The sequence below is a fragment of the Sturnira hondurensis genome, unplaced genomic scaffold (genome assembly GCF_014824575.4).
Source record: "Sturnira hondurensis isolate 20B ecotype Veracruz unplaced genomic scaffold, ASM1482457v3 Scaffold0009906, whole genome shotgun sequence".
NCBI lineage: Eukaryota > Metazoa > Chordata > Mammalia > Chiroptera > Phyllostomidae > Sturnira > Sturnira hondurensis.
The window spans coordinates 2674060-2701647 of NW_028082537.1; the positions used below are offsets into that span (position 1 = coordinate 2674060).

General features: G+C 36.6%; 1 protein-coding gene and 1 long non-coding RNA gene across 4 annotated transcripts; one reads left to right on the plus strand and one right to left on the minus strand.

The window, feature by feature from the left end:
* Positions 1-778: 778 nt before the first annotated feature.
* MTPAP (mitochondrial poly(A) polymerase) lies at positions 779-27588 on the plus strand. Of its 3 annotated transcripts, none has more exons than XM_037058122.1 (9): positions 779-978; positions 4117-4289; positions 4779-5012; positions 6375-6599; positions 14551-14762; positions 17182-17408; positions 24217-24309; positions 24401-24474; positions 26869-27588. In XM_037058122.1, exons 1-9 carry the CDS (start codon positions 825-827, stop codon positions 27229-27231), a joined length of 1755 nt encoding a protein of 584 aa, XP_036914017.1. In that variant the 5' UTR covers positions 779-824; the 3' UTR covers positions 27232-27588. The 3 variants fall into 3 exon arrangements, with proteins under 3 accessions (XP_036914017.1, XP_036914019.1, XP_036914018.1); XM_037058124.1 differs by having other exon boundaries at positions 807-1027; XM_037058123.1 differs by lacking the exon at positions 779-978 and adding an exon at positions 2118-2595.
* LOC118995179 (uncharacterized) lies at positions 24729-25314 on the minus strand. Its single transcript, XR_005068221.1, has 3 exons — positions 25226-25314; positions 24877-24883; positions 24729-24739 (listed from the first exon to the last, which is right to left on the minus strand). It is a non-coding gene; the product is annotated as an uncharacterized LOC118995179 (long non-coding RNA).

Consider the following 27588-nt stretch of genomic DNA (forward strand, 5'->3'; position numbering starts at 1 on the left):
AAACAACATATTGCATGATTCTGTTTATATGAAATGTCTAGAGTAGAGAATGTCTAGAATGTCTATTCCATAGAGACAGAAAGCAGGCGAATAGTTATTAAGAGCTAGGGGGAGTGTGGGGTGGGGCAGGCGCGACAGTTAACGAGTAACAGGTTTCTTCGGAAGGCGAGGAAATGTTCTAACAATGATTGTGGTGAATTTCGGACAATCTTGTGGCTTATACTGCAAACAAAGACCATTGCGTGCTTTCCTAAAGGGGTGAATTGTTTAGTACATGGGTTAAATCTTAACAACTTGTGTACAAGAAGAAAAATAAACCCTATACAAGACAACCTAGCTTTAACTGCCATCTCTGCCCCAAATGGCCATGTGACTTTAGAAATATTACTTAACTTGTGCGTGCGTTAAAGTCTGCATAAATAAGCAGAGATAATCCTCTCTCATAGGGCTGCTGTAAGGATTAAGAATCAACACAGGACTTAGAACAGTGTTTGGTAAGGAAAAACTGTCGTCACTTATACTCAAAGTGTAAATTCCAAAGTCAGTTTTTCCTCATGACCTTGCTTTGTTTCTTTTCACGACTTTATTTGAAAGAGAAGGTGGCATGGTCAATCTATTGGGTTCTTTTTTTTTTACAGAACGGCGGGAGAGTGGAAACATAACACGTCTGAAAGCTCACTGTCTTCATTCCGGACTAATATCTTCTTTTATAAGCGAACGTCTTTCGCCTAGTTTGACCCTCTAGGCTTCCCATTCTTTTCTCCTCGGCGCGCTTGCGCAGCAACCGCGTGCCCTTTCGTCTTAGCGTTCCTGCTACTTTGACAATGGCGGCTCGCGGTGTGAGTTTGTTGACTCGTTTACCCATCTGTGCTCAGCGAAGCCAAGTCCTGCGTCCAATCCACAGGCTTCTCAGTGGCCCAGGAACTGTGGCTGTAGACGCCAGGAGAGAAGAGCAGTCCTTGGGGATCGCAGAGACAGGTGATGGCCTCGTGTCCTCGGTTTGCTCTAAAGCCCGGACCGTCCGAGGGCGAGGGAAGGGGGAAGAGACTGGGATCGCGGGCCCACGCGTGGCCCGTGGAAACGGCCGCGGAACTTTTGACAATAGGGTGAGGCTTCGTTCCGTGCTCCTCTAATGTCAGTCACTACGGGAACCTAGGGTCGCCCCTGCTGGTCATGGTGGTGGGGTTACTTTTTTGCAGACTCCTGTGCTCCGTAATGAAATTGTTTAAATCACTGACGTTCATGTCAAGAATACAATTTGCTAGTGTTTTACAGTCCGGCGAAATAATGCTCCAAATAATAACATGGATGCCACATACCCATTCAGTTACTTTATCATTCACAAACGTGCCTGATTTTGATACAAGTTGCTGATGGAGGCCAAGTATAGTGAAATCTTGATGAATAACCGGTATTCCTGGCTCACAAATGTAGGTCTCTGCCAATGAAATTTGCTGCCGTTTATTCTTTTATCCGTTTTGAGCAAAATAAACCTGGTAACAGATAGGCGTTCACTGGAACAGGCTATTGCCCCACAATAGCAATAGTGTGCTTTTGTAATGAGAAGCCCCCTATTATTGAACACCTCCTGTAATCCTAGAGCTGTGTACGTTATTTACAGCCCTTAAAACAATATAGCAAGAAATGTGTCAGTGTCTCCATTTTACAGCTGTAGAAAGAGGCTCAAAGAGCTAAGTGACTTGTGCATGGTGGTCACGTAGCTGAGTTAATTTAAACCTGAAGTGTGTTAAACAAAATGCGTGTTAATTTCGGCTGTTGCTTGGAGCTGTAGTTTTTAGATATGAAATTATATCTGGGAACAGTTCTAAAGTAAGCTAAACAAGTAAAACATTTTGCGATGAAATAAATGATAGGCTTGCTCTTGTCATCAGACTGCAGGAAAGATTCATTGACAGTCGGAAAGGCATTAAATATGACATTTCAGTTGAATAATGATTGGGTTGTATTTAGTTAGAAGCTGCTTCTGTTAAAAATTCTTACAAAACTCTGAGAATTTGACTAAGGATTTTGCCAAAAAACCTATTTTTTTTTGTTTAAACAATTAGCTTTTAACAAAGAAACTATTATAATTTAGCATCTGTGTGGTAGTTTATATTTTAGAGTTTTTTCATATGTTTTTTAAAGAATTGAACTCTGTAAAGTAGGTATAGAGGGAATTCTTATTGCTCCTTTTGATAGATGAGGAAAGGGCTAGACTATGTGGCAAAATCAGACTTACCCAGCTGTTCAGTGGCCAAGGGTAAAACCTGATTCCAAGTCTGTACTCACTTATTACATATGGCTTTGTTGTTTTTCTTAGGAAATGTGTCTCATTTTGTATCATTAGGGTAATAAACTGACTATTCAGGGACTCTTGTGGGACATAACAAGTAACAAAATTTTCATTTGAATTTCTTCAGTTTTAAAAAGAAAAGGTAACTGCACTTATTCACTTAGAAGCATGTAATTTTATAATGGAAAGGAACCTGGGAAATATCCAAATGTCAGTTTTTCACTCAATGGGAGAACTCATTGCCAAAACATCCCTAGTAACAAGGAAGATACCATTTCATAAACCAGGCAATTTCATTTTTGGTAAGCATTAATGGTTGAAAAGATGCTTATAATGAGCTAAAATCTCATTTCCCATTTCCATGTTAATCTTAGTTTTGGTTCAGCTTTCACGTGATTAGTGGGAAGATATAAGAATACCTGATAGAAGAGTAAGAATTATGTAGTGTATTATTCAGGACTCTTGGGTGCAGGTGACAGAAACTAACTCAAATTAGCTTCAGTAGATAAGGGAGGAATACCAACCCAGGAAAGCAAACTCCAGAAAGACACGTAGCTGCTTTAGGACTGACTGAATGGGTGTGGTGAATGGGAGGTATCGCTGTTTTCCTCAGCTATTATTGTTTTGGTGGCTTTATTGACTCAGATTCTTCAGTTTCGGGATGTTAATGGAGGGGAGCATGGCTGCCAGAAACTCCATGTTCGTGTGCTCTATCATAGCTTTCTTCAAAGGGAAAAAATCAAAATAATCTTTTACCTGAATTTGAAAAATTATATGAAAGAGCTTTATGAGGATATTTTGGAGTTTGCTGAAATCAAAGTACAGTTTGTTTCCAGTATTTCCTTTATTTACCAGTTTTATAACAACTTTTTGAAAGAAAATGAAATTAAAAGCCTCAATTGGTTTCCATGCATCAGTTACATTTTCTGTTTAATCTCTTTGGAATTTTGTTGAGGGTATTGGTACTGGACACCGACGGTGGTTTATAATCCCCAGAATGTACCATTCCAGAGTTTTAGAAGAAGCACTGTTAAGCCGCCCAACTATAAGTCAAATATGTTGGATAAAAAAATGAGTTTCTAAGGTTCAGTGTTTGGCTTTAACTTGAATAATTTTTCTTTCTCCTTATATTTGGTTCACTTGTTTATTATTCCTTTGTGGTCAGTGGGTTAGTAGGAGTAAATTCTTGACTATCACAGCTGTTGTCTTCATTTCCTGTGATTGTAAAATCCCTAACCCCTGGAATGGTTTTTAGTGGGGAAAAAAAATTTGCCCTGTATTTCTTGAGTAAAATTATCATGTGCTCTTTACAAGTAGCAGCTAGGTTTTATATTCTTTGATTTCCCTGAGCACGTTGGTAGTCGATGCCTTGAGCCCCATCAAGACCCTTGACAAAGAACAAGTGTAATAACTTCACTACATTAAATTTCTAACTTCATTGTCTCATTGCACTCAAGCTGGAAACAATTTCAGGCTATGGAATGTTACACTCAACACAGACTTTGTGTGTGTGTAGTTGTGGAAATGTTAACTACGTGATTTTACTTTACTGGTTTTGCTTTTAAAAACTTGTGGATCTCTCTTTACCACTATGCATTGAATATAGTAAATCAAAACAGTAACTGGGCAGTTTTAATGACAGTCACAAGAGAATGATAAAATGAAAATTGAAGGAGTCTAGTGGCTTCGCCCTTAGGAGAAAAGAAGATGAAATTTGGATAAAGTTGTTTTAGTTGGATGTAAAATTTTTACATACCTTATAAAATATGCTTTAAGTTTCACACATGTACGTGTGTTGGAAATGATTTTTGTCTCATTCATAGGCTCTGAAGACAGGACTCCCAAAAAGAGATTCTCTGAAGTACAAAAAGAAAGACGAGAACAGGCACAGCGGACTGTTCTAATACTTTGCCCAAATAAAATCAGTGAAAAAAAGTTTCTCAAATATTTATCCCAACATGGACCTATTAATAATCATTTTTTCTTTGAAAGTTTTGTAAGTATTTGAAAAACAGTATAACTTATTTTTTAAAATTTCTTGCCTCTTTGCAATATGGTAAAGTTAAATTCTTTTGTTATCTTACGTTTTTTCTTATCTAAATTTCTTTAATGAGTTTTTTTTGATAAGGAAATAGAAATATAGGAGGATTGCAGAATTATAAGCAGTATCTAACTGAAGGATTTTATTACTTGAATACTTTAAATAGTTACATTATTTTAGGGATAAAGGCCAGTGGGAGGGATCTTTGTTTGCTGTTAAATTTTGATTTCAGCATTCTTTTCAACTTCTGACTAGTCTCACTTTATGGTGTTCCTTTTCTTAATCTGTTTGTGACTATTAAAACCAATGTTTTTGTTAGAAGCATATCATTTGTAAATTTTAAACATTAATATCTGTTCATGATAATTGCTTTGAGATATGAACTAAATATTGCGGCAACTACATAATTTTGAAATGTGTTCTGTTTTTCTGTTTCTGTTATAGGGTCTTTATGCTGTTGTAGAATTTTGTCAAAAGGATAGTGTAGCTTCACTGCAGAGTGTGACTCGTACTCTGAGCGTGGGCACAGAGGCCGCGATTCCATTCAGGTCACGTTTCTTCAATTTAAAGTTGAAGAATCCATCCAGCCAGACTTCTGAGCAGTCCTGTATATCATGCAGTAGCCAGTCGCCTCCCTCAAATAAGAAGCTTTTTGAATTACTTTGTAATGCCGAGAGTGTAAGTTTATAGGAATACTTCCTTGACACAAAAGTGTGTGTTTGCATTATTTTGTATATTATAAACTCTTACTATTCAATATTTAAAGTATAGAATATGTTGAGTGAGAAGTGAATGTGATCTGTCCCCACTTCCCGCCCCCATACCCCATTTGTATTCCTCAGAAGTGACCATATTCTTCTCAGGTTTTGGGCTTTTAGAGTACTGAGGCTTTCTTTTTCTTGTCATTATAGTGACGTAATTTGTACATGACATTGTTCTCCAAATTTTAAAATATCTGATTTCTGGTTTTATTTTTTTCTGCTCTAATAATGTTTATATTAGTTTTTGTTTTTCTTATTAGATTTTTCAAAGGTTTAGCTAGTTTAGTAGTCCTTTCAAAGAATCGGTCCATGGTTTTATTTATCAAAATACTTTTTTTGCTTTGATTTTCTAATTTCTTTAAAAAAGATTTCATTTTTAGAGAGAGAGAAGATAGATAGAAAGAGAGGGAGAGAAACACCGTTTGGCTGCCTCTTACACATGCAGACTTGGCCTGCTACCCAGGCATGTGCCCTGACTAGGAATTGAATTGGCGACCCTTCTGTTTGCAGGCCGGTGCTCAATCCACTGAGCCACACCAGCCAGGGCAATTTTCTGATTTTTAAAATTTTACTTCTTTTATAGTTCTTTTATTTATTTTTCTTGAATGCTTTGTTATTGATATTATTTTCAAATATGAGCATTTATGCTATGATTTGTATTTTAAATATTTAATTCTAGTTTATACCTTGAAAATGTAATCATTTCAACATCAGTCACATACTGATGTTGAAACGCACACACACATACATACATATTTTGTGTGTGTAACATACACACACAAAATATGGATTGTTATTTTAAAGAGCATAGACCTTGGGCCTTCATTACTTGAAGCATTGCTTATTTCTAGTGTTTCTTGCCTTTAACATTAGATCCTTTGTCTACCCAACTTCTTTTAAAATGTCTAGTTTTGTGGTTGTTTTTTGACCTCTTCTGGAGCATCTTACTGTTCAACTTCTTTTAAAATGTCTAGTTTTGTGGTTGTTTTTTGACCTCTTCTGGAGCATCTTACTGTTTTCATCTTCCTTTTACAGTACTTGGTTCTGAATGCCTAAGAAAAGTAGTAATTTAATTCTGGTCACTTTTATTTTGCTAGTGTCATTATTTCTCAGTGCCTTTTGAAGGGTATTTTAATAAATCTTGTCAAGGCTGAAGAGAAAAAGATTGGGTATTTTAAAGTAGGTCTCCAAAGCCATTAAGTCTCTAGATGTGAAAGGACAATTATTTTATATGACTTGTGCATTTTTGTACTTTGTTGGTGTTGTTCTGGCCAGCTAGGTGGACGATCAGCTAAACACTCTGTTGAAGGAGTTCCAGCTGACAGAGGAGAACGAGAAGCTGCGCTATCTCACCTGTTCACTCATCGAAGACATAGCAGCTGCGTATTTTCCACACTGTGAAGTCAGACCCTTTGGCTCTTCCGTGAATGGTTTTGGGAAATTGGGGTGTGATTTGGACATGCTTTTGGATCTAGATGAAATTGGAAAGTCCAGTGCTCACAAGGTATGTTTCTTTAGATCACTAAAATTAAGGTATTAGAAAAGTAAAAAAATCTTTGAATAAAATTATAACTGTTGATTTCTAATGTAAACATTGTGGTTAAAGAATATGGTCTATTTGATATTGAATCTTTGAGATTGTAAAGCCTTCTTTTTATTTGTCTAATATGTGACCATTTTTAGTACTATTCTATTTATACATAATGGTTATTTTCAAAAGTTCAGAAGCTTTTAGGTTAGGCCAACATTACTGTGTTACTCAAAATATCTGTGTCTTAACTAATTTCTTATCTGTGTTATCTGGTTATTGGAATATTTTTAAATCTCATGATCTTTGTCTTTAACTTAGAATTCTTTTGATTTTTGTTTTGTTCAATGGCTGCATTAGGTACATACAGGTATATAGGGATGTGATTATTATATTTTCTTGGGTTTCTGTTATTCATTTATCATTAAATTATGTCCTTTATCTCTAATACTTTCTCCTTAAATTCTTTTTGTTTGTTTAGGTGTCCACTTGCTATTTGTCTCACATGTCTTCTTTTTTATCTTTCTTTTCAGCCTTTATGAATGTTGTTACATTTAGGGTGTATCTCTTAGAAATAGCAGCTCACTAAATTTTGTGCTTTTACTGTGAGTCTTTGAGTTCACTGCATTTATTATTACTGATAATTTTTGGATTCATGTCTTTCTAATTTTCATTCTCTATTTTCTAAGCTTTTTTGTTGCTCTTCATTCTCTTTCCTCCTGCTCTTGGATTAATGCTTCCTTTACTCCTGCCTTCCCTTTCCTCTTAAAGTTTAGAATGTGTATACTCTGTTCGTGTTCTTAGTAACCGTCGTGTCTAACAGAGTGAAGTTAACCAGCATGTAATTCGCTGTGTGCCTGTTTTATTCTTCAGCCTGGGCTGAGGGCACTTAGGAAGAGTGTGCTAGACTTCTGTGTGGCTTACAGCGCTATGTAGACCTCATCCTGTGTAGCACAGCCATTGAACAGATGATTTGCTAGGGAGTAAATAGAAGTTATTTCCTAACTAAAATTGTAAATTTTCGTAAAGTTTTTAATGTGTGAAAGATGTATAAATATGAAATGTGCCATCTAACTTATGACAGATTATTTTAGTGCAAAGCCAGAAGTTAACATCTGCCTTTGCTCTTCAGTTTTTCTTTCTCTTAAAGGTTTCGGTATTCTAGTGAATTTAAGTAACAGGTGAAAATTGGTGGCTCAGTCCTATTTTCTGTTATCTAAATTATTGCTATGGTGAAGGTGCTTAACTTCTGTTTTATCTTTGTTAGATAGTAGTATACTTGTGAGATTAGGAAGAACTTGTAATAATACTTTTATAACATCAGAAATTAAGTAGTGTTACAAGGAATAACAGTTAATAAGAATTATCTATTGATTTAGCTGTATATGAAGAATTTTTCTAATTTTTATTTATCTGATGGAGAAGAGTAATTTTTTAAAGGATCTTAACTTTTGCTCTTAATGGTGTGTTTTTTCATCTGTATCTTCCATAATTGCAGTGTTTGACTTCTGTGCAGAAATCTAGTTACCTCATGTGATTCTCCATCTCTTCTTATGTCAGCCAGATTAGACTTGGTTATGCTTTCATAACAAACAGCTCCCAAATTTCAGTGGCTCCCACATCACTGGCTGTCTCTTGCTGAGGCCGCTTGGCCAAAGCAGGTCAGCAGGCACTCCAGACAGGTGTCTCTGCAGCACCCAGGCTGATCACGCTTCCGCCATCACCGGCGCAGTGGGAAGGTCAAGTGGAGGACTGAGCCCTGGCTCTTGAAGCTTTTGCCTGGAAGTGATGCATGAAGCTGCTGCTCACATTTTCATTGGCAAAGCAAGTCATGTGACTGTACTTAACATCAGAGAGGCAGGAATGTGAATCAGAAAGGGGATGCAGAAATTTTGGTGAATCGATTTAGTAACACTCACATTCCTGCCCATAGTTCAGTTTGTCAGTATCCTGGCTGTAATTCCATTACTTAGACCAATTTTATGGTGGTGGTTTCATTTCTCTTACCTCAGTGATTTTATTCTTTTCTCATTTATATAATTTAATTTTTAAAAAATTACATTATCTCTTCTGTTTCTAACCCTTTCTTTGCATCCGAGGATGCAATCCAACAATATCCCTCTATCAACTAATGTGATTCTACTTTCCCTATTGCCTTTCGTTTGCCATCCTGAGATGATTGAACCCCACATACGTCTTTTTTCCTATACCTGCTTAACCTTTTTAAAATGAAATATATTGGGGTGACATTGGTTAATAAAATTATGTAAGTTTCAACTCCAGTGTCCAAGTCTACAATACATCATCTATGTATTGTATTGTGTATTTGCCACCCCAAATCAAATCTTCCGTCACTTGTATGTCTGGTAACCACCGTACTATTGTCTGTGTCTGTGTTGTTGTTGTTTGTCTTGTTTGTTCATTTGTTGCTTTCCATTTTATATCCCACATGAGAGCAAGATCATATGGTTCTTGACTTTTTCCATCTGACTTATTTTGCTTAGTGTGATCTTGAGATCCATACATGTTGTCGCAAATGACAGTATTTAGTGTTTTCTTATGGGTGAGTGGTATTCCATTGTATGGACCACATCTTCTTTATCCAGTCCTCTATTGAAGGACACTCTGGTTGTTTCCATCTGCTGGTCACTGTGAATAACGCTGCAGTGAACATAGGGATACATACAGCTTTGCAAATAAACGTTTTTGGATAGATACCCAGGAGAGGGGTTGCAGAGTCATATGGTAACTCATATTAATTTTTTAAGGAACCTTCACAGTTTTCCATAGCTGCGGTACCAGTTACATTCCCACCAGTAGTGACTGAGGGTTCCTTTTTCTCCACAGCTTCTCCAAGTTGTTACTACTTGTTATTAATGATAGCCATTCTAACAGGTGTGAAGTGGTATTTCATTGTAGTTTTTTTTTTAATCCTCACCCAAGGACATTTTTTATTTCTTTTAGAGAGACAGGAAGGGAGAGAGGGAGAGAGAGAAACATCGATTGATTGCTTCCCATATGGGCCTGACTGGGAACCAGACCCACAACCTAGGTATGTGCCCTGACCAGGAATCAAACCTACAACCTTTCGGTTGTGGGACAGTGCTCTAACCAACTGAGCCATACCAGCCAGGGCATGAATGTCTCCTTGATAGAAGACGTTTTTAATCTTGATAGACAATGTTTTACCTTCTTTGCGTTTTCATTAAGGAGATCCATGCTTTACTTATTGGTTTCTCTTGTTTGAATTTCTCCTTCCATATAAATTTGTGTGTTTGTATTTTAAAATACAATGGACTAGGGGAACAAAAGTTATAAAGATGTTATAGCAAAAGAAATGAACTAGATATTTGAAATTTTAATGTTTTTTAAATGAAATTTATTTTTTAATTTAATGTAAAAGTTTGCCAGTAAGTAGAAATCTAGTAAATAGAGAAAATATAACATGTTGATTTGTGAGAATTGTTTGTTTACATGTCACATTTGTATATTTTTAAATCTTTTTTAATGGTTATAAAGTAATAATTACAAAAATGTATAATGTTATTATCTGTTATGGTCCTACCACTTCAAGAACTAACTTTTCTGAATAGTTTATTTTGTTCTGGGTACTTTTCATTTACAAATGCTTTTTTTTTTAACCACGAAGTTAATTTTTATAGATTATAACCTAATTTTTTCCCCTAGTTAATAGTGTTTTGGCAGTTCAGTCTACTCCATCCTTTTCAATGCCTTCAGAATATTCCCTGGAATTTATGTACCATTGTTTATTTAACTAAGCCTTTGTTTTTTAGACAACTAAGGTGGTATCTTTTTTCCCACCTTCATTAACTACTACATTAGGTAATAGTCTTTTGTTGTACATAATAGAACCCAATCCAAACTAACTTAAACAAAGGAAAGCGGCATGATAGAATGCATGGTCAGGAATGTGGATGAGTCTTAGGAACGGACTAGAACTAGGATGTGTAAACTATCAAGAATCCATGAAGTGTTCTTTCTTTCTCCCTACAAATTTGATTTATCTTTTTCCCCTTTACTTCCCTCTACTGCTATTGATTTTCTTTACATTTTCTTCTTTGTGGTATACAATGCACCTGGCCCAGAACTTCTGAGTTACATATTTCAGCCATGTGGTTGCCTCTGAACCGTCTCTGTATGAATGATACATCTGACAGTGCTTAGATCAGTTGCCCAGGTCTGGGCCGCTGGGCTGAGAGTAGGGGGTGAGTGGGTGGGTAGATTTCCATCATCAACATTGTTGGGGCCTGAATCTTTTTAGTAGGAATTTCTAGAAGGTAGAGTGGTTGAGGGTAGGGAGCCCCACAGATAATGCTGCAGTGAGTGAACGGCTTGGTAAATTGACTCATTTATGCAAGTATTCCTTTGGGGTAATGTCCTAGTGTTGTAACAGCTAGTCAAAGTATACACCTAAAATTTCAATAATATTGAAGTCATCCAAAAATTATACTCCAGTTTACATTTCCTCTGGTAGTATATACATGTTTCTCTACCCCCATTAGTGCTGGTTCTGTCAGCCTTTTTGCCTTTGCCAGACTGATAAATACAGTCTCATTGCTATTTTAATTTCTTTTGTTTGTTTCTAGTATTTTTTAAATTGTAAGAGTATGTAGATAAGATCCTGGGTTCAAGAATTGTTAGGATACTTACTTTATATTCCCCTTTAGTCTAATTATGGTATTAATTTAAGATATAGTTAGGTTTATTTGTTTTCTGTTTTTTTTTTTAAGTTTTTATTTATTTTTTAGAGAGGGGAAGGGACGAAGAGAAACATTAGTGTGTAGTTGCCTCTTGAGCGCCCCCTATTGGGGACTTGGCCTGCAGCCCAGGCATATGCCCTGACTGGGAATGGAACCTGCAACTCTGGTTTGCAGGCCTGCTCTCAATCCACTAAGGTACACCAGCCTGGGCTGTTTTTTAATTATTATTAAATATTTTATTCTATTACACTTGTCCCAATTTTTCCCCCTTTGTTGTCCTTCGTCCATGCCCCCTCCCCCCACTCTCACAGTCATTCCCCACGCTGTTGTCCATGTCCATGGGTCATTCATACATGTTCCTTGACTAGTCCTTTCCCCTTCTCCCACCATTATCCCTCTCCCCCTTCTCTTCTGGTCACTGTCAGTCTGTTCCTCATTTTCATACTCTGGTTCTATTTTGCTCATTAGTTTATTTTGTTCATTAGGTTCCTCTTACAGGTGAGATCATATGGTATCTTTCACCAACTGGCTTATTTCACTTGCATAATATTCTTCAGTTCTATCCATGCTGTTGCAAAGGGTAGGAGCTCCTTCTTTCTGCTGCATAGAATTCCATTGTGTAAATGTGCCATGGTTCTTTGATCCACTCATTTACTGATGGGCACTTCGGCTGTTTCCATCACTTGGATATTGTAAATAACACTGCTATGAACATAGGGGTGCATAAGTTCTTTTGATTTGGTGAATTTGCTGACTGGGGATTCTTAGTGTATATTCCCAGCAGTATCAGACATCTTAGGGTATAATCTTAGCAGTGGAATTGCTGGGTCAAAAGTTACATTTTTAGTTTTTTGAGGGAATTTCTGTACTGTTTTCCACAGTGACTGCACCAGTCTGCATTCCCACCAACAGTGCACTAGGGTTCCCTTTTCCCCACATCCTCGCCTGCACTTGTTTGTTGGTTTGTTTATGATGGCCATTCTGACCAGTGTTAGGTAATAATCTCATTGTGGTTTTAATTTGCATCTCTCTGATGGCTAGTGATGCTGAGCATCCTTTCATATGTCTCTGGGCCCTCCATATGTCCTCCTTGGAGAAGTGTCCATTCAGGTCCTTTGCCCATTTTTTAGTTGTATTTTTGTTTTCCTGGTGTTGAGTCATATAGTTCTTTATATATCTTGGAGATGAAACCCTTGTCTGAGGTATCATTGGCAAATATATTCTTGCATATGGTTCGTTCCCTTTTTGTTTTGATGATGTTTTTTTTAGTTAGCCATGCAGAAGCTTTTTACTTTGATGTAGTTTGTTTATTTTTTTCCTTTATTTTCCTTGCTCTAGGAGATGCATTTTTAAAAATATTGCTGCATGGCATATATGAAATTTTACTGCCTATGTTTTCCTCTAGGACTTTTATGGTTTCATGACTTACACTTAAGTCTTTTATCCATTTTGAGTTTGTTTGGTTTATCGTGTCAGTTGCTGGTCTAGTTTCAGTTTTTTGTATGTACCAGTGCAGTTTTTCCTAATACCATGTATTGAAGAAGCTATTTTTACTCCATTGTATTCTCCTGCCCCGTTTGTCAAATGTTAATTGACCGTAGAAACATCAGTTTATTTCTGGGCTCTCTATTCTGTTCCAGTGATCTATGTGTCTGTTCTTATGCCAGTTCCAGACTGTTTGATTCCAGTGTCCTTGTAGTGTAGTTTGATATTAGGTATTGTGATCCCTCCTGCTTTGTCCTTCTTTTTCAAGAAGAGGCTATTCAGGGTCTTAACTTAGTTCTAATTTCTTTAGTTTCAGAAAACAAGAACATGTTTTACTATGTTTCTTAGCCATTTTTATTCTGTTGATTTCTTTTTTTTTTTTTAAGATTTTATTTGTTTATCTTTAGAGAGGAAGGGAAGGAGAGAAGGAGAGAAGTAGCAATGTATGGTTGCCTCTCGTGAGTCCCCTGCCAGGAGCTGGCCTGCAACCCAGGCATGTGCCCTGACTGGGAATTGAACCGTGATCATGTGGTTCTCAGGCCCGCGCTCAATCCACTGAGCTACACCAGCCAGGGCTATTTCTTTTTTTTATAAGGAAAATTTTTTTAAGAATTACTTTTTAAAAAAGATTTTATTTATTTTAGAGAGATGGGGAAGGGAGGGAGAAAGAGAGGGGGTGAAACTCAATGTGCGGTTGCCTCTAACACACACCATACTGGGGATATGGCCTGCAACCCAGGCGTGGGCCCTGACTGGGAATCAAACTGGCAATACTTTGGTTCATAGGCCTGCACTCAATCCACTGAGCTACACCAGCCAGTTTATTCTGTTGGTTTCGTATTCAAGTTGTTTTTGCCCATTTTTAGAATTGGGTAGGTTTTCCTCTCTTTCATGTGTACAAACCCTTCATAAATTAAGGAAAGTAGTCCTTATGTGACATTTGTCTTACTTTGTCTTTTAACTAGTACTGGGTTTTTACTTTGCCTTAAGATGGTTTTAATTTTTTTAAAGATTTTATTTATTTATCTTTAGAGGGGAAGGGAAGGAGAGAGAGAGAGAAATATCAATGTATGGTTGCCTCTTATTCGTCCCCTGCTGGGAATTGGCCTGCAACCCAGGCATGTGCCCTGACTGGGAATCAAACTGCAATCCTTTGGTTTGCAGGCCTGCACTCAATCCACTGAGCTACACCAGCCAGGGCTTGGTTTTAATTTTTATATAATTGTATTTCTTCTTTTGTGTGTTCTAAAATTTTGTGTAATACTTAGTGAATCCCTCACTACTTTGAGATTGTAAAACTATTCAACCATTGTCTTCTAGTTCTTCACTGGTACAGTGTTTTACAATGCCTTTGATTTATGTTGATATTTTGGTTTTTGGACCAAAGTAGGGATTTGGGTTGTTGTTTGTTTGTTGTTAGTTTTTTTGTGGCCCCATAACTCATTTGTTGAGTAGTAATATTTCCCCAGTAATTTGCAGAGCTTATTTTATTAAATATTAAATTCCTTTCTATATAGTTAAGTCTGTCAAAGCTGTCTTGTCTTCTGTTGATCTTCTGATCTTGTGCATGTACTGTCTTCTGCTTTTGCCTGTGTTTCGTTTTTTGTTTTTGTTTTGATTTGTTTTTGCTAGAAATGACTTAGAGCATCCTTTTAGAAAAGATTATGTAAAAAATTCCTTTTTATAAAAATATTCTATTTATAAATGTTTTTATTATTCAGACCTCAGGAAACTTTCTGATGGAATTTCAAGTGAAAAATGCTGCTTCAGAAAGAATTGCAACTCAGAAGATTCTGTCTGTGATAGGAGAATGCCTTGACCACTTTGGCCCTGGTTGTGTGGGTGTACAAAAAATACTAAATGCTCGGTGTCCACTAGTGAGGTTCTCACACCAGGCCTCTGGATTTCAGTGTGATTTGACTGCTAACAATAGGTATGATCAATTAAGTTTATCATCTTAGATGTGAACATTATAAGATGTTAGTATAGTTTTTCTTGTAATGAACTGTCTAGTAGCTTTGGAGTCATAGATGTGCTTTAATAATAATCTTTTAAAGATTTGAACATGGGGTTCAAAAAGTAGGAAATATTTTCGGTTAGATGCACTAGTTTTTGGTATTCACAACTAAAATGTTAGGATATTGTGTTAAAATGTTACCATACCTAACATTTTCTGGGAGAATTGCATTTCATTGTTATTATTTATGCAGCCTGATGACAACATAAAGTACCTTTAGTAAATAGTAGTATATAGTCTTCTCTGTGTAAGCTTCTAATACACTTAGAAAGTAAAGTATCAACTTGAGTGTGACTTCTGAATTACCTTCAGACATAGTCAGCTTTGTGTCTTAAACTTAAATACGGTCTTTATTTAAGTCAGAATGTAGTCTGAGTGGCTTTAGCATATGTACATTTTTCTTTAGCATATTTTCATTTCATTATCCTAGCAACCTGTTTGCTTAAAAAAAAGAGGATGAGAATAACTAGTTCCTTTATATACTCTAATTACTTTTTCTTTTCTTTTATTCTCAATAGGGAAAACATTATTAATTGAGTTTATTTTTCATTTATTTTTAAAAGTAGTATTTATTTATTTTCTTTTTACAGGGAAGGTAAGGGAGGGAAATACTGATGTGAGAGAGAAACATTCATTGGTTGTCTCTTGCACATGCCCCAACAGGGAACTGAACCTGCAGCTCAGGCATGTGCCCTGACTGGGAATTGAACCTGTAACCTTTTGGTTCATGGGCCAACAGTCAACCAACTGAGCCATGCTGGCCAGGGGAAGAAGTTTATTTTGTAATTCTGGTATTCTCATTGCATGCATTTTATTTCACTATATTATCTGTTACATAAGTAATCGTAACTAAAAATATTCAGAAAATCCTATCTAGAGTAGTTTTAATTAAACCCAAGGGTTCACTAACAACATAGTGCTGAGTACTTCTGAATTTCTCTTAAGTGGCCAATGGAGCAAAAAGAAGTAAAAATAGACACTGCACTTTCTAATATTATTTTATTTCTGGTATGTAAATGAGAACAACATGACATTTATCTTTGTCTGTAATTATCATTGTCTTGTTGGGACAGGTTTTTAAGCATTTGTTTTAATAGGCTTCAGGTTTTTAATCCTTGCATCATTTCTTTATATTGGATACTCCACACTATTTGATATTTATTTTTTGGCTTAAGTTAGCTTCATTTATATAGGTAAAATATTTTTATTCTAAAATAAAGATAACATCACAAGTTGCATAAAAACAGCTTTTACAAAAATGATTTTTGATAGAAAAAAATTTTTTCCATGTGGTATTTATAGGAACTGCATACTATATTGTAAAACATTTAATCATTGTGAGTTTCCGATTTGCCATTTATTATTCTGTTCTCTTTATACACAGTAAGTAAATGCCATTGTGGTACTTTTATAGAGAGTTTGAGATTGATACTGTTAAATAATTTTGTGCCTATGTCTGTTCTTTGAGAAATTAGAAATACATTTTGATCAGTAGGTACTTAAATATTTAAAAATATTTCTAATTAATAATTCTTTGCATTGTAACGTTATGACCAGGAAACGTGGAAAATAAGCTCTGGAGTTTGATTTCTTAATAGATACTTTATCTTTGTCGGTTTTGGTTTTACAAGTAGTAGACTTAAGTAACTTTGGCTGAATTTTAAGACATTTATACTTTCTTGGTAAAATAAGTAGAATATTTACTTCTGTTTTTAGGCTTGCTCATGTACCAAAGGACTAGATAAGCACGGTGTAAAACTGAGGTGCAAAGCCATTACCTGCCTTTATTAGTAATTATTAAATAGCACTTACATAGTGTGTTTTATTTATGCAAGTCATGTTTAGGAACTTTGATTTAAAAATTCTGAGTTTTAGAACTGTGTTGTAATTGTCAACATTTAGAAGAAAGTTTTAATGGTAATGAATATATTTGATATTCAACCATTTACATTAAATTTCATGTTGCAGCTCTGGCTGATGTGGCTCAGTGGATTGAGTGCTGGCCTACGAACCAAACAGTTGCCAGTTTGATTCTTAGTCAGGGCACATGCCTGGGTTGTGGGCCAGGTCCCCAGTTGGGGGTGCATGAGTGGCAACCACACGTTGATATTTCTCTCCCTCTCTTTCTCCCTCCCTTCCCCTCTCTCTATAAATAAATAAAATCTTTAAAAAAATTTTATATTGTGAATACATTATGCTTTTGGTTTCCTGGTCATGGTATTCTGAAGACATTCAGATATTGGAAGATATTTAGGTGTTTCCAGTTTTGTGTTTTATTCTCCTTGGGATCATAATTTGGTGGGTTGAAAATTCTTCTTATTTTTCTCTTTTGAAGGATTGCCTTGAAAAGTTCTGAACTCCTTTATATATACAGTGCCCTGGACTCACGAGTGAGAGCCTTGGTGTTCAGTGTCCGGTGTTGGGCTCGAGCACATTCTCTAACGAGTAGTATTCCTGGTGCTTGGATCACAAATTTCTCCCTTACAATGATGGTCATCTTCTTTCTCCAGCGGAGATCGCCTCCTGTTCTTCCAGCACTAGACTACTTGAAAACCCTAGCAGGTAAGACTAGAAGCAGCGTCTCTTTTCTTTCTGACATTTTGAATGAATATCATTACCATGTGTTATCAAAGTTGTGTGTTTTGTTTATTAGTCTTATAATTTGTTGCCTGTATTTTTAAAGCATCTTATCTTAAATTTAAGTGCTTTTTATTTTTTAGTGCCCACTAGGGGTCATAAGAGCAGATGATTTCTGAAGCTGAGGCCTATAGAATTTTTTGAGAAATCTGTTTTGTTTAGTCTTTTTATATCAGTTGACAAGGGTGTTTACAACTATCATGAGACAGTTGAGCCTCTCCCTCAGTTTGACCAAGCCTGGGGACGGGGCGGGGACGGGAGACAACATATTATAGATTCGTAGATGGCTGTGTAAATTTGAACCGATTTTCAGATTTCTGTCAGTTGCTAAAAATTGTTTCATGATGTTTTAAGATCCTAATTTTTTAAAAAAAATTATAAGCAATCTTAGATAAAATTTAAAATCAGTATGCTACTTAACTTATAATATTAAAAAATTGAAATTTTGATACACTTGAAGCTTGAGGAGATATCAAAGTATTAAAACCCTAAATTCTAAAAGGAAGATAATTTGGGGATACACTTCAAATGTATTACATTCTGTAGTCTGCCCAACCTTTTTATTGCTGCCAGGTAATTCTTTTAAAGGACATGTCTAAAACTTCCCTGTTTAAAGTGACTTCAAAAGGGGCTTTATTCCGTACAGAGTAAACCTCAGTTTCCTTAGCTGGTTGTTTGAGACTTCCCTCTGTCTAGCCCCAACAGTGTTCCAGCCTCCTTCCCACCTCCTCTCTGTGCTTTCTGTACTCCTGCCAGTACTGTGAGTACACTCGTGAGGTCTTGTCTCAGCTCTTGTGCACACTGCTTTTCTACGTTGTTCTGTTGATTCTGTCTTCTATGCCACTTTCCCTTATTCCAATTATAAATAATCTTTATACATTATAAATAATAATTTATAAATAAATAATTATAAATAAATAATTATAAATAATTATAAATAAATTATAAATAATCTTTTCTTTCCTGTGAACGCTTTAAGTACAGGCAGAAATTGGGCTCTAAAACAGCTCAGTGTGACAGGTTAATGGAAAGTAGGAAGTTTGCAGGTGGAGTGGTGGTCATGTTTCCCACTTTTGAGATTGAAATAGAGGGCAGTGCCCATGCTCGTCCTCATTCACTGTTTTATTTATCGGTTACTTACTGTGTGTTTGGTGTTATTTTTGGTGCAGTGGGGATATGGACAATATTCTCAGGAACTCAGTCTAGTACAGAGGTTTAAAATTCTAATAATTATTTTGGAAAAAGAATATTATTTGTGGGCAAATTTAAATTAACTTGCTGAGTTCTTATTTTAAATCTATTTTAAAACAAATTAAAATTTGGTCACATCTATGGCATCAAAACAGGTGAAAGGAGGTTTGGAATTCTTCATTTTTCTATTTCAAAATAACAAATGGTTGTTTAAAGGTTTTCACCTTTTTAAACATGGTATGAGGTATTTTCAGGCTGTTTTTTGCAGGCATTTTAGGTATGAATTGCCAATGAATGCAAAGATAATTTGATATAATTATTGCTTTGGTCTTTGACGTTCTAGCAGTATCTTGAGTTTGCTATAAAAGAATTTTTCCCATTTGATATTCAGATAAAAGCTGTCAATTTGTACATTTTTATAAAAGAAGACATGTGTTTTGCTTGCTTACTTCTTGCTTTTTATTGGAAAACAGCATGAATTTCTGTAATACATAGACCTTTTCAGAACTTTGTTAACCACTGTTTGGAACCTAAAGTAAGTTCAAGTCCAAACTTTATAGTCTTGTATTTAGGGCCCTTTGTGAGCTTCCTTTTTCTCTTCTTCTGCATTCATTCCTGTGTGCAAATCAGGAGCTTCAGCACTTTAAACTCCTCTGTGGATCCTCAGATGTTCTTCCATTTTCACCCCTCTGGCCCTACCTCTTTTTACATGGAGAACCTCTTCAAGATTCAGCCAGGGAAGAGAGAGAGAAACCCAGTTGAAGGTACCATTTTGTTAGGTCTTTCTTGCCTTCTTGCCAGGAGGTAGTGCTCTGTTGGCATCCAAGCACCCTGGGCACACCTGTATCGTAACAACTTTGTTACGATTGTTGTAGTTCTTTGATCCGCAGGCCTTTGCCAAGCTTTTCTAGGGCAGGCTGTTTGGCTCCTTTCAGATCTTCATTCTTGGCATAACATTGGGTCTGGAGTAAAAGTTCAGTAAATAGATTTCAAATGGGTGGGTGAACATTTTAAACTTGAAGGCTGTTTATAATGAGCATGATAGCACCTTTCATATTTTGATTAGCCTGGAATTTCTGTTCTTTCCGTTTTCTTAAAATTCCACTACTTTCCTCCATGTCTCTTATTTTCTTGTGTGTTTTATTCTTTTTTTTTTGGCTTTGCTGCCTTTGTTATATTTACTTCTGTACTTAGTGCCTCTCTGCTTATAAACAGTTAGAAGGTTTTTGTTTGTTTGTTTGTTTAGGATTCTTGTCATTTCCGCAGGGAATTGAAGGCTTGAGGAAGAAATGACTGGGTAGCATCTTTAACAGATTTGATGCAGAGACCCCAGCATAGAGGAGCGCTCTGATTGGTAGCTCTGTGTGATCCAGTAACAACTTACTGAGTGCCAACTCTGTGCCAGGCAAGTTGGCTAAAAAATTTTATGCATCATCTCATTCAGTCCTCCAGCAAACCTCATGGGGCAGAGTTACTGTTTTCATTTTGCAGGTGAGGAAATGAAGGCTTTGGGAGAGTATCTATCTAAATTTCCTAAGAAGACATAGAGCATGCTAGAATTCAAACACAGACAGTTTTCAGAGCGTAGATAGAATACACATAGAAGTACATGTATGTGCATCAACATTCGTAAACTGAACACGTCCTTGTAACCACTATGAAATTGAATGAAGTGCCCCAGAAATGGCAGCCGGGCTCCCTTCCAGTCACTGCACCCCTTCCCCACCCAGCTCTTTTCACAGCACGGATTAATTTTACCTGTTACAGCTCGTATAAAAGGCATCATAGAGTATGTTATTTTGTGTGTGCTGTTTTCCCTCTCAGCATGATTTTTAGGAGAGTCATTCATATTGTTAGTGTATTTGTGGACCATTTGTTTCCATTGTTGTGTAGGATTCCGTTGTGTGAATATACCAAAAAAAATTAAAGCCTATTTTTGATGTGCATATGAGTAATTTGAAGTTTGGAACTGTACGGGTGTAGTACTAGTGGGACAGTTCCGGCACGTTTCTTTTGGTGAGTGCGGGTGATAGTCGCAGTGGAATTTCTTTTTTCTTTTTTTTTTCATTTTAAATGAAAAACTTTTATTTCTTTATTTTTTAATTACAGTTTACATCAATTTTATTTTGTACTAGTTACAGGTGTACAGCATAGTGGTTAGGTAATTATATACTTTACAAAGTGTTCCCCCTGATACAGGAGTGGAATTTCTGAATCTTAGAATTTGGGTATATTCAGCTTCAGAGACACTGCCAGTTTTCCCAGGTGTCACTCCCATGGGCATTGTATACAAGTTCTAATTGCTGCGTGTCTTTGCAGTACCTGGTGCTGCCTTTTTCTTAGGTAGCTCTTCTTAAGGCATGTGTATTGGCTTTATGGTGTGGTTTGAGTTTCTTTTCCCCAATAACTAATGAAATTGAGCATCTTTTTATATATTAGCTCTTTGAGTGTCCCTTGTGAGGTTTCTCTAAGTCATTGCCTTTTCTTACTGGATTATCTGTTATTTTTTATTCGTAGGAATTTTTGTATGTTTTGCATATGAGTCCTTTGTCACACACTTTGTATGTGTATATCTCGGATATGTGTACACTGCTTCCCTTTTCACTCTCTTAATGTTGTCTGATGAAAAAAACCTGGTTTTTAAAGTTCAGTTCTGTCAAATTCATACGTGTACCTAGATGAAGAGTAAAAATGTTCTACAAACTTTGTAACAGTAACTCGCCCTCCGAGCCTGTTCTGTCTAGGCAAGCAACCACTTTAACTCAAACCACTGATCTGTTTGATATTTTAAACCACCCTTATTTCTAAAATAAAATGCTTGAATTGTGGTTTCTTGACTTCTAGGTTTAGGTACCATCTATGACTTCCCTTATGGAATAGGAGGAACTAACTCTGTTTTTCTTGTACCCCCAGCACACACCCACCAAATTCGGGAAGTAGCTATATAGCACAATCGTGGTGTGCACTCTTGACACGATTATGACTTTGTAAACATTATTCATATCTGACCCATGGACACTAAGACTGATTTCCTTTTCTACCTAACTTTTTATCTTTTGGGGATCAGTATAGATTTCAGTACTACTTACTTTTTTGTTTGTTTGCTTAGTTTTTATGTACTTAACATTAATTAAATCTCAAACTTGCTACCGATTGTCTGTATCTTTTCTTGCAGGAGTCAGAAGCAGGAAGTATTCTATTAATTCTTCCTTGCCTAGCCTCTTGTTTTTTCTAAACAGCTTTTTATTTTGTTTTGTTTAGTCTTATGTTAGAGACCTTCCTCAGATGCCTGGTGATCTTCAAATTTCTACTTCTGTGTGAGTTAGAAACCAGAAAGTTAATTTCAGTCTCTGAGTTTAGGTGGGGTTTGTTGTCTGATGAATGTTCATTGTAGGGTAATGGGGCTGTACTTTTTTATTTGGAGGAACTTTAGATGTCAGAATCTCTGGGTCATTCCTTTTGGGCTATTCATAGTCCCCAGAAGTGACTCTTTTAATCCCCCCCCCGGAAGAACAGGCTAGGCTACTGGCATATTGAAGTTTTCTGTTAGAGAAGAAGAGTTGGGGGTGGGGGAGGGTGGAGTCTAATCCACAAGCTTCCAGTTGTGCAGGGAGTGGGTGGCCCTGCAGTCCCTGGGCCCACAGGGGCGCTGCCTTGTGTGTCTGGCTGCTTCTTGGCCTTCTTTGCTGCTGGTTAGGGTTTAGTGTTCTGTATCTCCTGAGTCACTGCTACTTGGTCATCTGTCCCTAAGTTTAAAAATTTTTATTGCTCTTATCTCTTCTGTTCTTGATCTTTAAAATTTTATATCATTTTACTATTATTTTAGTGGTGTTTTAGGAGGGGGTGAATATAGATGCTTGCGTTTCTTTTACCATCTTTAGTCTGTGCTCATACCCAGGATATAGAGAGGCTGCCTCCCTGAGAGGCTGAGTGTTATTGGAGCATGTGGCATGGTGGGAGGAGCAGGTAGGACTTGACTTTGTCTGTTGATTTACCTTGTCTCTTTCTAATTCCTCTCTGACAATTGTAGTTAAGCATGCAAGATCAAACACCAGGGATCATTCAAATTATTGCTTATGTGCCTGCTGTCTGTTAGGCACTTGTTCTGGATTAGACTGGATGGAGAGGCAGTAACAAATAGGACAGCGGCCGTGTGGTCCCAGGCTGGTGTAGGGGAGAAGACTGCATCCACACAACCAACATGCAGTCAGATAAGCACTAAAGGGACAACAGGGGAGGTCACCAACTTTGGAGTTAGGAAATGCTTTCAGGTGAGGTGGCCATTGACTTGGTTTTTGAAGATTGAGAACTTGTGTATTTGTACAGTGAAAGGTGGATTAGAATGCTGAGGGATTTTATGGTAGTTGTACATTTATCAATAATTAAGGAAATGGTTATCTCTATAGATATAAATATTGGGTTGGTCAAAAAGGGTTTTTTTTCTGTAAGATGGCTCTAGTAGTGCTTAGTTGTCCTTAACTTCATTGGGAACAAGTTGTCTTTAACTTCATTTGACAGCTGTCACCATTTGACAGCTGTATTGTAACAGCTGTCATGTAAGTGTGCATTAAAAAACCTTAACAAAATTTGTGAATTTTTATGTAGGCATTTGAATACTGAAGGCAGGAGAAAATCAAGCAATATTTTCAGCACATTATGCTTTATTATTTCAAGAAAGGTAAAAAGACAACAGAAATGCAAAAAAAATGATTTGTGCAGTGTGTGGAGAAAGTGCTGTGACTGATCAAACCTGTCAGAAGTGGTTTGTGAGGTTTCATGCTGGGGGTTTCTTGCCGGACGATGCTCTGCAGTCAGGGAGGCCGGTTGAGGTTGGTAGCACTTGCATTGAGACTTTAATTCAGGACAATCAATGTTATATCATGTGGGTGACAGCCAACATACTTAAAGTACCAAAGTAATAAAGTTATTGGTAAAAATAAAACATATGTCTTTTATATTATGGAAAAAACTAAACAGACTTTTTGGTCAACCCACTACTATTAGGAAAGGGGAATGTTTACATCCAGTGTAGTGTTAAGTTTATTGTACTGAATTCCAGTCTCTTTTAAAGGACTGCATTATAGAAATTACTTGGTTTTTATAAAACTCTTAGAGCTTTCAGTTTGTGTTGTGGGTGGATTGTTAAAAATAATGTATAGAAAGATGATAAGAGTGGAAATGGAGATCAGAATGAAATATTATTGATCAAAAATAGTGCCAAGACTTGAGTTGGTGAAAGACGGGAACTGTCTGCACTTTCATTTGTAACTAGAAAACTGATCACCTCAAAAGATACGGTAAGAATCTTTTGTCGGTTGTTGGTAGGCAATTCTGGTAGGCTAAAGTAAATGTACTGTTCATGTTACTGTGGTATAATTAGTCTAAATCTTTTAAATGGAGTTTTAAATCCTGTTAATTGTAAATTTATGCGATACAGTAATAGGAAATATTAATCTATAACTAATTTATTTAACGACAGTTTTCTTAATAGGGTCTATCTTTGAAGTATAATGTGAAATATTTTTATTTCTGTTTATGTAAGATGCAGAAGATAAATGTATAATAGAAGGCCACAACTGTACATTTATTTGTGACTTGAATAGAATTAAACCTTCAGAAAACACAGAAACACTAGGTAGGTGTTTTTCTTCTTTCCTTTTTTGTTCTCTTTTTTTATTGGAACAGACTTTTCCCTTATTATTCATGTTCTCTTTTTTTTTTTGCAGAATTATTACTAAAGGAATTTTTTGAATATTTTGGAAATTTCGCTTTCAATAAAAATTCCATAAATGTTCGACAGGTAAATAATATTTTAATATTTGGTGATTAGGTATCTGATGTACTGTACTTATGTTTAGGGTTTCTTTTTTTAAGGTTTTATTTTATTTTTTAGAGAGGGAATGAGAGGGAGAAAGGGAGAGAAACGTCAATGTGTACTTGCCTCTCATGTGCCCCACAATGGGGGTTTGGCCTGCAACCCAGGCATGTGCCCTGACTGGGAATCCATCCGGTGACCCTTTGGTTCACAGGCCGGCACTCAATCCACTGAGCCACACCAGCCAGGGCTAATGTTTAGTTTTTTTTATTTTAAGAAATGAAGGTGGGGTTTATTTTTTATTATTAAAGAAAAAAAATTTTTTGGAATCTTAATGAGGGAATATTTCACTCAGAACAGACACCGAGACACAAAATTACATTTGACCCCAGCCCTACCCCCCTCTCCTTTAAAGGAGAGGATAGGAAGAAGACTGTAGAAGCAAACAAGCAATTCTGTAAAACAGTCTTTAAATCCTACAAATATTAAAATCTAAACTTCTTTTGCATTAAAAATTTTTTATTATATCAAAAGACCTGCTTTAGTGACATCCTGTCCCTCAGGAGAGAAACCAGCACCCCTGTCAGGAACATACATGTTCCAGTTGACCAGCCAGCTCCTCTTCCTAAAACCCTGCGTATAACATGTGTCTTCACACCCAAGCGGGGGGGGGGGGGGGGCCCGTGTGACTGCTGCTGCCGTGCATGCTTCTTCCTGCTAACCAACCGGCGTGCACCCCTCCCCACGGTCAGGCAGAGCACAGAGAGACCCTTAAATGGTAGTGAGGGTTTAACAGCCCCTAACAGCCACATTTCAAGCACCTCCACCCAGCTTTCAAAGCACTTTAAAAAATGTTACTACATTTCAGTTTTACAGTAATAGATACTAATAAGGAAATTGATGCCTAGAGGAGATACATAAGTTGACCAAGATCAATCATCTAGTTTTTTTTTTTTTTGGAAGAGCAAAAGCCAGATCTTTCAACATTTAATACTGTATCTTTCAAAACATGAAATATATTTTGAAAAGTTTTCTGGAAAGCATAATTTTACATAGAGTTCTTTTTAAATGGGATTTGTGTTCTAGAGAACAAATTGGATTTCTGGTCTCAAAGCTAGATTTTAGTGAGTTCCTCAATTCAGGCCCTTAGGTTTTAATTTATTTAGGTAAGTGGATTTCTGATTTTGGTTCTTCTGAATAGCTAGAGCGATAGACATTTTTCTGAAAAAGAAATCGCAGACCCCCTAGGCAAAATTTGTTTGTAAGTGGAGGTGGGTACTTGAGATCCTTCTCTGATTGGGTTTATCCTGTTGGCCATTTTGGACATTCAATTAAACCCTTATAAGATTGGCTTTCTAAAACACATACTCAGATTTGTTGTTCCTTCAGCTCTCCTTTTTTCATTCTTTCTTAACTTTTATCCTGCTGATGGAGATTTTGTTTTAAAAAATGTGGGGAGGAGAGGGGCTAAGACAGAGCTCTGGAATACAATCTAATTAGTAATTAGATTCCAGTTTAGAAAAAGGACACTGAACGCTTGAAATTCCTTATCCTTTTTGTGTTCTTACCCCTGAGGGCTCAGAGATGACAGACAGGCAGGAGCTCTGCTGAGCAGTAGAATGAGAGGAGTTAGGGAATAAACACGTGCTTGCTCACGCTGCAGAATCCTGAGCATTTGTTTTGTAATTTTAAATAAGAAATGGTGTCATTTTGAAAGGAAAAGATTATGTCAGTTCATGGAGTCATGGCTGCAGGTTTTTTTCTGTTTTCCCTATGAGCCGTCATACATGGCAGAGCCTTACTTAAGTTGGATCTTCAAGAATGATGAAATAGGAAAGTTTCAGTGTTTTAAAGTGAATGATGGGTAATCCTGTTTCTTTTCTGATTTTATACCCAGAACACGCTATTATATTTAATTTAAGGACTCTCATATTGTGTGCTTCTATTCCTGTTGTAGTAGATGTATGTTTAACAAATCTGGAAAACAAATGTATCTTTACCTTGCATTCTGCCATTTTTCTTTTTCATTTTTTTTCCTTCCCAGTTTTATCCTGTTAAAAGATGTTATTTTAAAATACTCTTATTGATTGACTTAGTCCAGATACTCTCAACTGAACATCATTGTCCATAGCTCATAAACCAGATGAATTTTTCTCTAAAGAATGCTCATAAAACTGATGGAAATAAGTCAGCAGTGCGTATGTACACACAGATGCAAAACATGCATACATACCTAGTCCTTTTCGGAAAGAAATTCTTTACTCTGTGAAGTTAATGCTGGTATTTTACATGTTTTTGACATTTTATTAAGGCAAACTGTTCTTAATTCTGAGTCCTTCATGTGTGTATATGTTTTTTCTTCCTTGTAATAATCTATAGGGAAGGGAACAGAACAAACCTGAATCTTCTCCACTGCACATTCAGAACCCTTTTGAAACTTCTCTCAACATCAGCAAAAATGTAAGCCAAAGCCAGCTGCAAAAATTTGTAGATCTGGCCAGAGAAAGTGCCTGGATTTTACATCAGGAAGATAAAAGTCACCCTTCCCCATCAAGTAATCAGCCATGGGGGCTGGCAGCCCTGCTGCTGCCTTCTGTGACAAACAGCATGTCTCATGCCCAGAAGAAAAGGAAGAAGCCTGCAAGTGAAAGGGTTAAAAACTTGTTGGAATCCATAAAAAGTAGCAGTACAGAAAATTCCACAAACACCAGTGGGAAAAGAACAGTTAGTACTCAGGCATAATGGCTGCTGCTTGGCTTTGAGAGCTGGTTGTATCCTAGAAAATGCCTGGTAGAGTTTTCACAAAGCTCAACTTTCACCTGGTGTCTCCTCTTTTCGTGATCTTCAGTCTTCTCCCCGGGCCCTTGATCCGGTCTCAAGTTCTGGGACGTTTTCAGGCTGATAAGGCTACGAGACAGGCACTTTATTAAAACATCAGCTACAAGAAACAGGTGGATGAAGATTGAAATGTACTTTAATAGATACACTGTACAAAGCGAATGGTAACAAATTTGTTTTAGAATCATTGTCAACACCCTTGTCAGTCCCTAGGTTTATGTACAGTCGATTAATGCAATAAAGCTTCACATTTTGATAATA

What these genes read in the sequence shown, in the direction of transcription:
- MTPAP (XM_037058122.1), top strand. Translation starts at nt 825, where the DNA reads ATGGCGGCTCGCGGTGTGAGTTTGTTGACTCGTTTACCCATCTGTGCT. An exon ending in GATTTGACTGCTAACAATAG is followed by an intron (nt 14,763 to 17,181) that starts GTATGATCAATT and finishes TCTCTTTTGAAG; the next exon opens with GATTGCCTTGAAAAGTTCTG. An exon ending in CTACTTGAAAACCCTAGCAG is followed by an intron (nt 17,409 to 24,216) that starts GTAAGACTAGAA and finishes TGTTTATGTAAG; the next exon opens with ATGCAGAAGATAAATGTATA.